Consider the following 15,697-nt stretch of genomic DNA (forward strand, 5'->3'; position numbering starts at 1 on the left):
TGGATGCTAAGAGGGCAGCACAAGTGCAAGAGAGGAGGAGAAGCAACTTCTATTGTGATGAGATGTAGGAGCTTTTCACAGCCTAGCTGTCTGCTTTAGTGTGATGAGCTGCAGTTGTAGACTAAGGTAGCACTGCCACCCCCCACAGCTAAAGTTATCTTAAGTTTAAATGTAATCTTCTATACATCTCAGCATTTCTTTGAATGCTTGATACTTGAATTGCATGCAGCACATGAAAAACAGTATCAACATTTTTGACCTGCTTAAAGTTCCTCTGCTGCTTCAACAGTGTTTGTCTGGTGTCTCCTTTGTCCTAGCTGTCATTTTATATAAATATAATAGGAAAAGGAGACAAATTATCACTTATTAGCTTTATATTGTATGATAACACAGCCAAGATACAAGTAGCATGTTCAACGATTGCAGGGTTTTTCCTGCATATAAAAATGACAGGTGGCTGCCTGAGCCTAGTAATCGTGCGGCCTCAAGCCCCCGTCAGCATTGATGGGTGTTTTAATGAGCAACACCTTTTTCAAAGTACAGCCCTCAGTATATTTTTTAAAATTTTCTACAACTACAGCATTATGGCAGTGTAGTGGCATTGCTGTTCTGTAATCAGTCAAGTGCATCAGTAAAGACGCTGCCAAAGCTGCCCCCAAAGTAGAAAAGGAAACCCTTTTCTGCGTATGAGTATACATTTAATTAACTGAGTGCACTCATGTCTTGGTTACAGCATTTTAGCGTGTTATTCAAAAGCCCTGACATACACAAGTATTTCAGAAGAATTACAGAATAGATATTGGTAATAAAAGGTTTTTCATGGTAAGTGAGCTACACTGAATTTGTTGAGAGTGTTGGGGCCATGAAATGCAAAATTCATATGCAATGTTGCTCTTTCTCTGTCTCATCATTGTCTGATATTGTGATAGAGGCCAGTGTCCTATTGTACTTGCTGATATTATCTTGAACTAGGTGGTTATAAAGACAACCTGTTAAAGATTGTAGGGTTATATTTTTAAGAAATACTTATTAAAGTTGCTTTTTCTCTTGGCCTCAAAAAAGAAACTGACATTTAAAGATGATACAAATTTCCAAGGAAAGTGTTTATTATAATATTTTCAGACACTTATAGTATTATGCCAGTGCTGTAGCCTTCATCTTGGCACATTTTTATGTGCAGGGCTGGTCATGGTGATGTTAAAACTTTCCTGTTTAAAAGAGCATAAAAGTGAGATCTTGTGTACTTTTCCCTTACAGTAAGAATTTATGCTAATAGTGACTTCTTTAAGACTCAAAGAAAAGACAAACAATATTTAAGTTTAACCCTTTTTGCTTTAAGTTATAAATGATTTTATTGAAGACGTCACACGAGGTGTGTAAGATTTAGGCCAGATATCAGAAAGCTCTATGATCACTACAGTGTCACGATGCCTCCTCTGTGAATATTGGACTCTGTTCATTTCATTTTGTTGGTTTCAGTCTATAAAACAAAATGTTTAGCATTGTGGGGAGGATAATCGTGGTTCTCAACATAGAGTTGTCAGAGTAAACATACATTTAAAAGTGTAAGTCTAAACATGTAAGTTAAGTAAATGCCCCAGACACAACAGTGACATTTATGACTACTTACATTGATCTCAGTGATGGCAATGTCAACCAAGCTACCCACAACAATTAAGGCATCAAACGTGTTCCATGCATCAGCGAAATAGTTCTGCAAGCACAAGCAACACAAAGACACATAGAAAAATGGAAAAAAAAAAGGGAAAACAGATCAATAAAAAGAAGAGGTGAGAGAAGAGGAGAACTTGTTGTATAAAAAGAAGAGAATATAAAAAAGTCAGAGTATTGGTTATTAAATGCTCTAAGAAAACATGATAATTTTTGCACTATTCTTGGACATGACACATTCTTCTGCATGTAGTGCGCTATCAGCTTTTCCCAACCCTTATGCAATGAAAACATGACAGCCAAAAATTAAGTTTGAAGACACACTTCCATTTGGCTTTTCTGGTTTTCTGATTAAACTTGTAAATACTGAAGACAGACGATAAAATAAATCACAACACTCAATGCAGCAGGAATCTGGTTGGTGAGCCTACAACCGTAGGTTGTTAGCTGTGCTTCAATCCCAGTTCCCATGCATTAGCTATTTGCACATACTATTGACAAATAACTCATACAACCACACTTAAAAAAATCTGAATTATCCCTTTAAGTCCACAACAGATTCAATAGACTTGCTTCATAAACAGAAATCAACTTAAGCAAACATAAACCACTCAACACAAAATTAAAACAAAGAAGGAGAAGTGAGGAAAGAGTTGAAGAAAGGACAAAGTGGCAGCAACAGTGGCAGAGCCTGAAGAAGGAATGCGGTTTTGCACATACACACGTCTCTCTACCTGGCTTAGTATGATGTCGACTACACTGCCAATCACCACCAGCACATCAAAGATGTTCCAGGCGTCCCGGATATAGCCCTGAATATGGCATCATGCACAGCCAGCAAGAGGAGAGTGAAAGGCAGGAGACCAGGGTATGGAGGTAGTTAACACGGGGTGGAGGGGTGGAGGGGGGTGGAGGGTTGAAGATAAGAGATAAATGGGACAGGAGTCACATCCAGGGACCAAAAATGGGAGCTTTAAAGGGGGATCTAAAACTAACATAAAAACTCCAAACAATACAATTTATTGAAGGATTTTACTTTAGGATTTGATTATTGCAAATATTAAGGAAAAAGGAAAACAGGGAGGGGAGGGGTAAGTGAATAGGAGACTTACTCTTGGTTTGAAAGCGATGAGTTTAAAAATCATTTCCACAGTGAAAACCCCAGTGAAGACCATGTTGAGGATGTCCATGGCATAGTTAAACAGATGAGACTGGCCATAATGCTGGAAAGAGAGGATATGAGACTTATTGTTTCCCATAAAATGATATTTTCAGCAGTTTACACCATTTATTAGCTGCCTTTTACACAAGGTTTTGAATTTAGCAGTAAAAAACATTATAATTTCAGGCTTAGTGGAGGATCAGCACCCTCTCAATGTTCAACGTCAGTATCCATGCAGGGATCTCAGTGGGCAAGGGGCCTATGATAATGAGGTGCTGTGCTAATTTCGGAGAGGGTGCATACCAGTGCAGATGGATGCAAAGGCAGGATAAAACACTGAAACAAAAAGGGGCGATTATTCCAAGATACGATTGGAGCAGGATTAGCAGTTATCGAGACCCCTTCAGAGTTAACTCAGGATTTCAGTTCTACGACGTGATTAAATTCTTACATGGGTAGATCACCACTACAAGTTACTCTTTATGACACACAGCTGTGTTGATTCTAGTCTGAATTATGTGTTTAATTTTTCACGTATCATAGTTGTCTCTGAGTTTTTACAATCTGCTTATGGCAAACTTTTTAATGTCTGCAATTGATCTTATGTTGCTTGTAGCACCCCATTCATGCAGCAGCTTGGCTTTCCTGTATAATTTAATGTGGTTGTCCCTCATCGTTGAAGTGGTGGGAGATGAAGTGGTGGGCATAAAACATCATATTAGCATGAACCATAGCCAGCAAATTGTTGCCAAAAATATATATATAATAATAAGGAACAAACAAAAGCATTTTTCTTTGGTCCTCTGGTGCTAGGACAGAGGACCAAAGCAGTTGGTGTGTCTGGCTCTAACCTTTGACATCTTGACTCTGTGACACAGAAGCAAAACCACAATACTTATAAAGAAGGAAATTAAAGTGCCCTTCGACCAGAAGCTCCAGGAACTAAATGTTCCTACCCTTCCAAGAACTAAATGGTTCATGTGGCCCCATTGTTGTCTGCGTTTTGTGGGCTGAAGCCCAGGGAAGATTATGCAAATCAAGACAGTGACGTATGAAGAAAAAAAAAAAGTACATTGCCAGATCAGTAGAGGGCAGTAAGAAAAGACAAAGGCCATTCAACAAAGGTGACACCATAGAAGGAGACAGACAGGCCAGCATCATCGTGCTGTTTTAGACCGTGCTTTATCGCATTGCAGATTAATTTACTGAATCAACACTTGAAAGGAGACAAGCTACCAAACTACCCACGAACTAGATTTAGACCCTGGTTCCTGTAGTCGAAAAAGCACATAGTTCCTGGGGAAAGTCCCAAGTTCCAGGGTATAGTTCCTGCAGTTGAAAAGCACCTTTACTTGACAATATGAAAACATACTGCATTTAACTTTATCAATAACACACCTCTTTAGGCTGCCATTCTTACAATTGATGTTAATTAGTTCCTAGATATTGTGTTCTTTTAGTCAGAAGAAATTATAGGTAGTCATATTCTGACTGTTAATGTAGGAAAAGTATGTTTTTATTTGATTATGTGCCATGGTAGTTAGGTACTTAGTGGAATGTACATGCTTAGACTTTTTATTTCACTAACAAATTGATATGAACTACCTGAACACTTACCTGTATAGCCAGACAAAGGGTGTTGAGAATAATTAGGACAAACATGATGTACTCAAAGCCTGTAGAGTTGACCACATTCCAGAACTTGTATTGGTAGGGGTTTTTGGGGATGTAGCGGCGCACAGGACGCGCTTTTAGAGCATATTCCACACATTGACGCTGAGGGGGTGATGAATACAGGTGGGGGAAGAAAGAGGCAGACATCATCATAACCATAATCATAATCCATTATGAGATTCTTCTGGTAGAAGTGGCTGTCTGTTATGAGCAGGGTTAACGCAAAACTTTTCAGGACACTCAGAAAAGACTCATCTTTATTGTTATTCGTATTTAAAAATTCCCCCCTCAGTCCTGTGTTTTCAGCAAGACAATCCTAGAGTTGGTGTCTCTACACTGGCTCCCCATTAAATCTAGAACACAATTTTAAATCCTTCTTCTGACCTACAAAGCTCTTAATGGTCAGACACCGTCATATCTTTAAGAGCTCATAGTGCCCCCAGCATGTAGGCCTGCTTGTCGTTCCTAAAGTCTCTAAAAGTAGTATGGGAGGTAAAGCCTTCAGTTATCAGACCCCTCATCTTTTGACTCATCTACCACTCAGGGTCCGGGGGGCAGACACCCTCTGTACTTTTAAGAGTAGGCTTAAAATTGTATTTTTTGAAAAAACCTAGTTAGTTAGCAGGCTTGGGCCTGGACCAGCTTTTAGTTATGCTGCTATAGGTTTAGACTGCTGGGGGAACTGGCACTCTGAGCTCCTGTCCTTCCAACTCTCTCTCTTCTGTCTGCCTGTCGCTAACTTAAAATTTTCATGCCCCATCAAAGTTATCAACCACTGATCTTTCTGGGAGTCCCTGAGCTGCCTTGTCCCGTAGGTTCCTCTTGATGATTGCTGTAGACGCACCTGCCAGACTCCAGCTGCAACAACAATTAATATCCATCTCCCTATGATCCTCACTGTTACAACGCTAATCTTAATTCTAGAAAAGTTGGACTCCAATGGCTATAATTGACACTTTCATTCCTTACCCTACTATCAACATTGTAAATTCTAATACGAAACCTGTTGACTTTAACTGCCTTAAGTAACAAGATCAGTCCATTAGCATTCATTTGAAGTACACCTCCTCATTCATAAATGCACACAATGTCTCTTGATAGGGAGAAACACTTAATGTTTCTGATTCAATAGGATAACTACACAACAATAATAAGAACAACAACACTTTAAATTGAACTGTTCCTTTCCCTAGTCATCTAAAAATGTTAAATAAAATGATCAATGCTCTTCCTACCTGGTTCTTGTCAAGCTCACAGTTTTTGTACTCCTTCTCCCCCTGCTCCTGAAAGGTGACAATAACAAAACCAACAAAGATGTTCATCATGAAGAAGGCAATGATGATGATGTAGATGATGAAGAAGATGGAGATCTCAATGCGGTAGTTGTAGATGGGACCCATGTTCTCTCTGTTAGAGTCAATAGCCTTGTACAGTAGACTGCAGGGAAACACAAAAAAAGATAGTCAATGAACACTAAAAATATTGGCTTCAAGTTTTTTATTTTCTTTCTTTCCTCATTTAAAGGGATTTAACCAGTCATTTTAAAGGGAATCTTTGCCACAATCCCTGTGGATGTTCAATTAGTGTTGATGATACACGTGTGTAGTAAATTGAAAAAAGAATCTCATCTGTTGCTTTATTATGATAAAAAACACAGTTTTGTCCCATTGTTCTCCTGTTTGCAGGATTATATTTGCAGTGGCTGCTTATTCTAGGACTCATTGTATTTTAGCAGCCTCAGACTCTCTTTGCCACTTTTTCCAAAGTTGAATACCATGGCTTAAAAAATAATCCACTAAATCTCTTTACAGCCATAATAACATAAAATGTATAGCATCTTCTGTACTCATATTTCACGATAGTTGTGTTGCTTGTCTACAATGCAAGCCAAGATTGTGACTAGAATGTTTAACTTATGTAGTATCTGTTTTTCCAGACCACTGACTCAAATGACAGATGTAGTGGCTGAACAAAGATAACATAGGAAACAACTGCAGCTGTTAAAAAAAAAAACTATAAGGCTTTAAGGCTTAGAAAGATACTAAATTATAATATAATAATACAATTGTTGATTGACTATTTCATGTTGTCACTGACTTATGTAGTTACAGTTTTTTTTTTATTAGAAACTGATAAAAATGAAAAACTATCTCCATATGAATAATAAGTAACTCTACTTACGTGGGCCATCCTTCAAAGGTGGAGACAGTAAAAAGAGCCATCATGGCCACAAGGACATTGTCAAAGTTAAAGTCACTGTTATACCAGATCCTTTCCTTCACCATGGGTGCTGATGTGATTCCATTGTGATAGAGAATGAAGGTGCCTCTGTAAATAAAGAAGAAGTATTAACCTCGAATAAGCTCACACCCATTAGCAGACCCTGATTTGATCTAATGCCCAATGTTGTATCATGAAAACTCTTACAAAGGTAACTCACTTGCACTCATCTGGACTGGACTTTGCATCATCTGTGCAGCGATAAAATTTCCCCTTTGTTAAAAAAAAATACCAGATAAAGTCAGAGGTGCACTTTGTTTATAACTTTCTTATTTGTCATTTTACAATGAAGAGCCTGTTGATTTTTTTTCTCTCCCAAGTCATTTTATTTCACTTTCTGTTAATGTTCTTCACTGTACCTTGAAGAGCTGCACTCCAATACAGGCGAACATAAACTGCAGCAGTGTGGTGACAATCATGATATTGCCGATTGTCCTGATGGCCACAAATACACACTGGACTACATGCTGCAAAGGACACATGGAATTTACAATAGGTAGAAAAATACATTACTGCAACATTAGAAAAAGTTTGATTACAGTTATAGACATACTCATGGAAACAACATACATACAGACAGATACAGTGTTCTTTAATTACTATTCAAACCTTTAGTCCCTTGGCTCTGTTGATGGCTCTGAGTGGACGGAGGACTCTCAAAACACGGAGAATCTTCACCACTGAGATAGCAGATGACCTTTCAAAGAAAAAAAATGACATTGAATTTTGCTGGATAAAATCCAGAGCATTTTTTTCAATAGAAGTCTTGTCACAGACAGAGAAAATGATATGTTTAAAAAATACAGTTGCTTTAATGTAATTTTGGATTTAGACATAAAAAAACAATACAACAATACATACTGAATCCCAAAGGAGACCAAAGACACACCGACGACCAGCAAGTCTAAAAGGTTGAAGCAGTTTCTGCAGAATGCTCCTTTATGAAGGAAAGCTCCAAATGCTGTCATCTTGACAAAGGAAAAAAATAAACTGTCAGAACTAAAAGATTCATTGTCACACGCATGCATGACATTTCAGGCTGTAATGTCTTTGGTATACCCCAATTATTATTCTAATGATCTGTTCCCGAAAACATTCAGCAATTTTCCAAAAAAATGAAGAGCACAATTTTTTTTTCTGATTTAGAATATACTTCTCTCACATCTTACAATCACATAGCGTTGATTTTACTAATTAATAATATTCTGTAATACACCATTTACTAAAGCTGTAATTCTCAAAAGTTTGGTGAATATTAAAAAAGTTACCCTGAGATTATACTCAGTAAAGCAACCCATTTCTAACAGGGAAAAAGCACAATAGTACATAAAAACATTGTGGTTAGAAAAGCATTTTTGTGGAGTACTGCAGGTACACACACGTATACACACCCACACAATGATGGGGGAGGGAGGGGAGCTCATGCGAACACAGACATGCATGAGCTCCTCCATGGTCTCCTACATGCCAATTTTTGTACACTGATGCTGTGTTTCCCATTTACAGATATTTTGCCATGTAATTAGATTCATCATGACATGTTTGTTAATTTCCATCATGCCTCTGTAGGACATTCCATAATTATTGAAAAATGTTTCATTCACACAAAATGATAGCACATAAAATAAAGCTCCAAATAGAACACACGGAATGGACAGGAACAAGGAAATATTGCCATCATACAAATGATGTTTAAGCTTTGAAATAAAGCTCACTGTAGGGCCAGGGGATGGAGAGAAGTTGTGGTGAATTGAACAGATAGATACATTAACAGACAGACAGACAGACAGACAGACAATGGATGGATGGATGGATGGATGGATGGATGGATGGATGAATGGATGTACATGTGCTGAGCCAAAATCACTGTTACCCTTTTACACACACACACACACACACACACACACACACACACACACACACACACACACACACACACACACACACACACACACACACACACACACACACCAAAAATTGCCCAATAATACTGTGTGTAAACAGTCCATTTGTCTAAGCCTTTTTGATTACGTAGTAAGGATAAAAAGGGGAAGTAGGCTGTGATATAAAAATAACAAAATAGAAAAAAATAGATTAATAAAAGGGCATGATCTCCAGGTTGACAAAATGGTGCAATGACAACGAAACGAGCGATAAGCAATATCAAATAAAATTATAAATGAAAGGAAGGAGGACATGTGCAGCAAGCTTGGAAGTAGTGGGGGGTTTTTTTAGAGGCAGCACAACAATTTTTCTTTACCTTTACAAGGATCTCAAATGTAAACATACTAGTGAAGACATAGTCTGCATAGCCTAGGATCTGAGGAGGCAATCAGAGTGACATAAGCACGAAGAGTTACTAAAGCTCTACTAGCACAGCACAAAACAGCCCAGAGGTTATTTACCTTCAACAGGATCTCAACAGTAAAGATAGCCGTGAAAGCATAGTCAAAATAACCAAGTATCTGCAAGAGGCAATGCACAAGTTATGGTCATAAAGTAAACAAAGAATAACAGCACAAGATACAGTATTTTAATAAAGCAAGAGTCTAACTATAAACAGAATAAGTAAAGTAACAATAGCACATACAAGTCTGGGGAAAAAATGAGGAGACCACTGCAAAACTTGTATTTCTCCTGTTCACTTACTCATCAGTGTGTGTTCGAGGAATATGAACAGTTTTTCATTATGGTTTTTTTTTCAGCCTTCTCAACTTACAAATAAATCTATTTTTTGTCTTTTATTTGCAGAAAATGGAAAGCTGGTTAAGGTAAAGCAAAGGAAAAGAAAAATACTATTTTCATGAGTCATTGTCTCATTAAGATCCAGTGATTATGGGGGCTACATTGTTTGAAGCCATATTTGGGCCACTACTGCAGGACAGATTCTTTTGCCAAACGGCAAAGAAGCATTTTGATGGTGAGGCAGCCACAGCATGTGAACCCATTCATAAACTCAAAGCCAGCTTGGGAATGTTTCAGACCAATACACATCACACACATCTGGTGAGTTTCCTAGATTCATACTGAGCTCCTGCAGGGACAGGCTCAAGTCAGGATTTTCTAATCTGCAGTAGTGGGCACATTTGCAGCAGCTATGGTTACAAGCAGAGTTTATTAGTTGTGCAGCAAATGAAATGCTGTATCTCATGCCATTGGTAATCTTGTGTAGGTAGGAGATTGCACCGGCCAACTGGGTGTTTTGTGGCTTCCAGGCCGGATACAGCGGGAGTATTACTACTCTACAGTGTGTTAGATTGGTGAGAAAGTACTTTAATGAGGCATTGCTACTATGGGATGTTGCCACCTGGTTGTTCTAGCAGTAAAAATCTTTGCTCCCAATGTGAGTCACAAAATTAGGGATAGACCGATTATCGGCGGGGCCGATTATCCGATATTTGACATTTTGACGCATATCGACCTTTTTTAGATCCGACGGACGATAAGAGATCAATTTAAAACTGGGTTATTTTGGCTCAAAATTCACTAAATCACGTGGCAGAAATGACACCATCTGCAGAAACCGTAGCCTAGCTTGTGTTCCATTTCTCCTGCAGTGTCTCATTACAGGAGACGAGCTGAGCAGCATCTGTTGTGGCACCTACAATTACTAGCGATTTAAAACTCATACAACCCCACTTCAAAAACACTGAAATACCCCCATTATTAACATTTCAGTTATATTGACATTTTAGAAAACTTTATTTACTGTAGAAAACCTTCATTCGACTTTTTAAGACATGCTGCTGAGCCTGGGAGCTCCCTGCACTTTGTGGTAGAATTTTAAAACAAAGATGTCTATTGTCTAAGATTAAAAAAAACTTTAACATGTTGCATGTTAAGTGTTGAGTTTGTATAATTAAAAATTTTGACGCCAATATTTCCCCTTTTACTGCAAATTAATATCGGCTCTAAATATTAGTTAATAGATAATAATAGTTATCAGCCTCCTTGATTACTAATAATCAGTATCGGTATCAGCCCTGAAAATAACATATCGGTCTATCTCTACACAATGAACACAAAACTCTGAAAGAGAACCTATGCTTTTCCATGTGCCTATTTTTAACAGCGCACATTTATTGTTTACCAAGGCAAAGGTCGTGCTACTTGCATAAATGCGAACATTTACTAATTTATTTAAGTAAGCCATGACAGCAAGGCAAAATGACAGGTTATACAATACTATAACCATTAAACAGCAGAAGAAGCTAAATGAAATTCAGTCAGTATTATTTATCATTGTTGCCTTTCTGAACCTGACCTGTTAAAATGCCTTCTAGATAAAAGCTGGTTGTCAGGTTAAGTGTTACAAATAAATTCTCCAAATAAAACAATGAAAACAAAGTGGGGGGGAAGCCTTGTGGGACAGTGTATCACTAAAGCCACAGTGGTTGTTTACGTACAATATTGCGAGCAGAGAAGTTACGTATTGGGTCTTCAGCAGCCAGGGAGACAGAGCTTAACATGATGAAGATCAATATGAGGTTGGTAAAGATCTGATGGTTGATCAGCTTGTGGCAGAAAACACGAAACCTACACAGCAAAAAGCACAAAAGAAATGAAGACAGCAGAGACCGTAAGCAGAAGTGATATGAATATTAGAGTATTAAAGTAAGTCTGATTTTGTTCATTTCTGTTTCACTGAATAGGTAGAAAGGTTCATGTGCCTTGTTTATCACCAAAACACACGTTCGAGACTCACGGATTGGTGCTGCTGAAGATAAAAAAAGCGCTGCCACTTGGGATGGGTGGAGTCTTCTCTTTAATGGTGAGTTCGGAAAGCCTCTGGGTACGGGGTCCTGGTGAAAGTTCTGTGCGATTGTTATTATTGTTGTCATAATCACAAACTAGAAGACAGAGGTTTTTTCCAAAACATATTTGACATGGGAACTACGTATCTGTAAGTAGTTTGTTTTTCCATGATAGCAACTGAAAAACCTACTTATTTCATAACTAATTGGTGATATATCTTTATTCCATGTTCTACGGGGAAATGTGTGGATGTTTTTGAGATCTGACATTCCTTCCTGAATTGTACAAAATCATTTCTAATCACTTAAGAAATCTAGCTTGGACAAATACCTATATTTCCTGGAACGCAAGGCAATACTGGTTACAGATGTCTTATAGTTCTATTTAAGTATACAAAACATTCAAATCTGACACTCAATGCCATACTAAAGTTTGTATTGCAAGATTCAGTACAAGAAGGGAACAAATAAGACTAGCACGTCCCTAGTCTTGTGACCAATTGAAACATTTTTACACTGTGTGTTACATTCAACCTCTCACACAAACATACTAATAGCAGAAGCTGCCACATTAAATGCCCACTGGGGGTTTCTGTGCTTGGGGGAAGGGGTGACAGTACACATCTTTGTCTGAAAATCTGATTTGTACTAAAATTAGCCTTGAATTTTTTTGTTTTGTTCTGAAAATGATAAAATAATAAAAACATATATTGAAAAAAAAAAAAAAAAGTAGGGCTTGTTGTTGCACCTAAGATTAATCTGGTTGGCTGAGACTTTCATTGCTGATTGCTTTCACTAATAAAAATGTTTTATCTATCATGAAACGAAAGAGGGTAAGGTAATGTTGTCTTTAGACCCAAGTTTGGGACCCCCTTGAAAACGAGATGCTGCATCTCAAGGGGCTATCCTATAATAAATAAATTACAAATTACAAATAAATTACCTGTAAAGTTTACAACAGGATACACCTCTTTGTCCTCCTCCAGCACGGTCTCTGCAGACACCTGCACACAGTAATTGGGTTAAGCATGATTAGAATATATACAGAAATATTGTGTTGCTTTATGCTCTGATTTGATGACATCTATTCTCACTTTACCTGAGTGTCTCCTTTCGTGCTTTCAGATATTTCAACCTTCTTCTTATCTGTGACTTCATCCCTGTCAGAGACATGGAGGACAGGAAAGGACTAGAAGGCAATTTTCTGCTAATAGACAATGCTTGTGACAAACAAGAAGAATGTTGGCAAAAAAACAAACAGTTATACAGATATTAAAAGGTGCAATAATGAGGTATCTTATACTGTACTTGGCACTATCCTTTCTCTTCTTAGCCTCCTTTTTCTCCTTCTGTGCTGAGTTGAGGCTTTCTGCGTCTGCCAGGTTGTCAACAGCAATGGCCAAGAATACATTAAGCAGAATGTCTGTTCATGTGACTTAAGGAAAAAGACTGACCAACACGCAACCCAAGTGTGTTTAAAAATGTGGAATGGCATCAACTGACTTAAAATAAAAAAAGATACACCAAGGGAAGCATGAAAATGTGGTTGTTTTTTCATTTTTTATATACAGTGGGGCAAAAAAGTATTTAGTCAGCCACTGATTTTGCAAGTTCTCCCACTTAGAAAGATGAGAGAGGTCTGTAATTTTCATCAGAGGTACACTTTAACTATGAGAGACAAAATGAGAAAAAAAATCCAGGGAATCACATTGTAGGATTTTTAAAGAATTTATTTGTAAATTATGGTGGAAAATAAGTATTTGGTCACCCACAAACAAGCAAGATTTCTGGCTCTCACAGACCTGTAACTTCTTCTCTAAGAAGCTCTTCTGTCCTCCACTTGTTACCTGTATTAATGGCACCTGTTTGAACTCGTTATCTGTATAAAAGACACCTGTCCACAGCCTCAAACAGTCAGACTCCAAACTCAACCATGGCCAAGACCAAAGAGCTGTCGAAGGACACCAGGAAGAAAATTGTGGACCTGCACCAGGCTGGGAAGAGTGAATCTACAATAGGCAAGCAGGTTGGTGTGAATAAATCAACTGTGGGAGCAATTGTAAGAAAATGGAAGACATACAAGACCATTGATAATCTCCCTCGATCTGGGGCCCCACGCAAGATCTCATTCCGTGGGGTCAAAATGATCATGAGAACGGTGAGCAAAAATCCCACAACTACATGAAGGGACCTGATGAATGACCTGCAGAGAGCTGGGACCAAAGTAACAAAGGCTACCATCAGTAACACATTACGCCGAGAGGGACTCAAATCCTGCAGCACCAGGCGTGTCCCCCTGCTTAAGCCAGTACATGTCCAGGCCCGTCTGAAGTTTGCCAGAGAGCATATGGATGATCCTGAAGAGGATTGGGAGAATATTATGTGGTCTGATGAAACCAAAATAGAACTTTTTGGTAAAAACTCAACTCGTCGTGTTTGGAGGCAGAAGAATGCTGAGTTGCATCCCAAGAACACCATACCTACTGTGAAGCATGGGGGTGGAAACCTCGTGCTTTGGGGCTGTTTTTCTGCAAAGGGGACAGGGCGACTGACCGGTGTTAAGGGAAGAATGAACGGGGCCATGTATCGTGAGATTTTAAGCCAAAACCTCCTTCCATCAGTGAGAGCATTGAAGATGGAACGTGGCTGGGTCTTCCAGCATGACAATGATCCCAAACACATCGCTCGGGCAACGAAGGAGTGGCTCCGTAAAAAGCATTTCAAGGTCCTGGAGTGGCCTAGCCAGTCTCCAGACCTCAACCCCATAGAAAATTTGTGGAGGGAGTTGAAAGTCTGTGTTGCTCAGCGACAGCCCCAAAACATCACTGCTCTAGAGGAGATCTGCATGGAGGAATGGCCCAAAATACCAGCTACAGTGTGTGCAAACCTGGTGAAGACTTACAGGAAACGTTTGACCTGTCATTGCCAACAAAGGTTATGTTACAAAGTATTGAGTTGAACTTTTGTTATTGACCAAATACTTATTTTCCACCATAATTTACAAATAAATTCTTTAAAAATCCTACAATGTGATTTCCTGGATTTTTTTTCTCATTTTGTCTCTCATAGTTGAAGTGTACCTCTGATGAAAATTACAGACCTCTCTCATCTTTCTAAGTGGAAGAACTTGCAAAATCAGTGGCTGACTAAATACTGTTTTGCCCCACTGTATATAAAAGGAGGGTGAGCATTTGTGTTTATTTGTGGCTGGTAGGATACAATTTCCACAGACAAAGAGGATAATGAAGTAAATGCAGACCACCATTCCCGAGGAGGCATGACCACCGTATGCCATGATACCGTCATACATCACAGTATTCCAATCTTCTCCTGTCAAGATCTGGTGAACACAGAACAATAGAAATCATTTCAATTATATGTCTTATAAATGATTCAAAGAATACATTTAAAAAATACTGTGTTCATATCATGCCACTCTACACTATACTTTGTTGTCATTGTTGATATTATTATCTTGACCCTCTTTTCTGTTCAAAAGCCATACTTAATGCTCACGGTTGATTAAGATGAGATAAGACTGAGTCCTGTCAGTAAGAGGGGACTGGATCTTACCCTCTATTGATTGAGTATGGTCTAGACCTGCTATGTTTGTGAAAGAATCTTGAGATAATGTTTGTTGTGATTTGGAGCTATATAAAAAAGATTGGTTGATTGAATGATATTTTAAAATGTCCTCAGTGATAACCCATTTGTCCAGGGGACACTGTAGTATATGGATTGTTAATGTTAATGTTATGTTGTTAAGTCTAATTGGTTCAACATTTTTAAAGACTCAAAGACTAAATCAAATGTCTCATGTATTGCAAGCTGTTTTGTAAAGTAAATAAAACAAAAAACTTACCTGGAACACTGTGAGCAGAGCCTGAGGGAAGTTATCAAATGTGCTCCTTTTAGTCACAGTCTCATCAAAGTTGAACTTGCCTCCAAAAAGTTGCATGCCAAGCAAGGAGAAAATAATGATGAAGAGGAAGAGCAGTAGCAAGAGAGAGGCAATGGACTTCATGGAGTTGAGTAGAGAGGCCACCAGATTACTTAGAGATGCCCAATGACTTGGAAAGAAATAACATTAACCAATTATGAAGTTGAAAAGGGAGAGACACATATAATGTTCAAGAAAATGTTATCCCTGTCTCAA

The 15,697-nt window shown here is 38.4% G+C and overlaps 1 protein-coding gene across 1 annotated transcript in view; it reads right to left on the reverse strand.

Moving 5' to 3' along the window:
* cacna1db (calcium channel, voltage-dependent, L type, alpha 1D subunit, b) overlaps positions 1–15,697 on the reverse strand; it is a 77,214-nt gene that overhangs the window by 18,916 nt on the left and 42,601 nt on the right. Inside the window, exons 13-30 of the mRNA XM_034696602.1 lie at positions 15,404–15,611; positions 14,761–14,881; positions 12,850–12,964; positions 12,641–12,701; positions 12,485–12,545; positions 11,493–11,601; positions 11,194–11,323; positions 9,048–9,107; positions 7,649–7,755; positions 7,397–7,484; positions 7,147–7,254; positions 6,948–7,000; positions 6,689–6,835; positions 5,743–5,944; positions 4,451–4,609; positions 2,784–2,894; positions 2,406–2,483; positions 1,631–1,714 (exon numbers count right to left, since the gene is read on the reverse strand). Coding sequence (XP_034552493.1) covers positions 1,631–1,714; positions 2,406–2,483; positions 2,784–2,894; positions 4,451–4,609; positions 5,743–5,944; positions 6,689–6,835; positions 6,948–7,000; positions 7,147–7,254; positions 7,397–7,484; positions 7,649–7,755; positions 9,048–9,107; positions 11,194–11,323; positions 11,493–11,601; positions 12,485–12,545; positions 12,641–12,701; positions 12,850–12,964; positions 14,761–14,881; positions 15,404–15,611 — 2,002 coding nt within the window. The remainder of the gene's footprint in view (positions 1–1,630; positions 1,715–2,405; positions 2,484–2,783; positions 2,895–4,450; positions 4,610–5,742; positions 5,945–6,688; positions 6,836–6,947; positions 7,001–7,146; positions 7,255–7,396; positions 7,485–7,648; positions 7,756–9,047; positions 9,108–11,193; positions 11,324–11,492; positions 11,602–12,484; positions 12,546–12,640; positions 12,702–12,849; positions 12,965–14,760; positions 14,882–15,403; positions 15,612–15,697) is intronic.

The sequence above is a fragment of the Notolabrus celidotus genome, chromosome 11 (assembly GCF_009762535.1).
Source record: "Notolabrus celidotus isolate fNotCel1 chromosome 11, fNotCel1.pri, whole genome shotgun sequence".
In the NCBI taxonomy this organism is placed as follows: domain Eukaryota; kingdom Metazoa; phylum Chordata; class Actinopteri; order Labriformes; family Labridae; genus Notolabrus; species Notolabrus celidotus.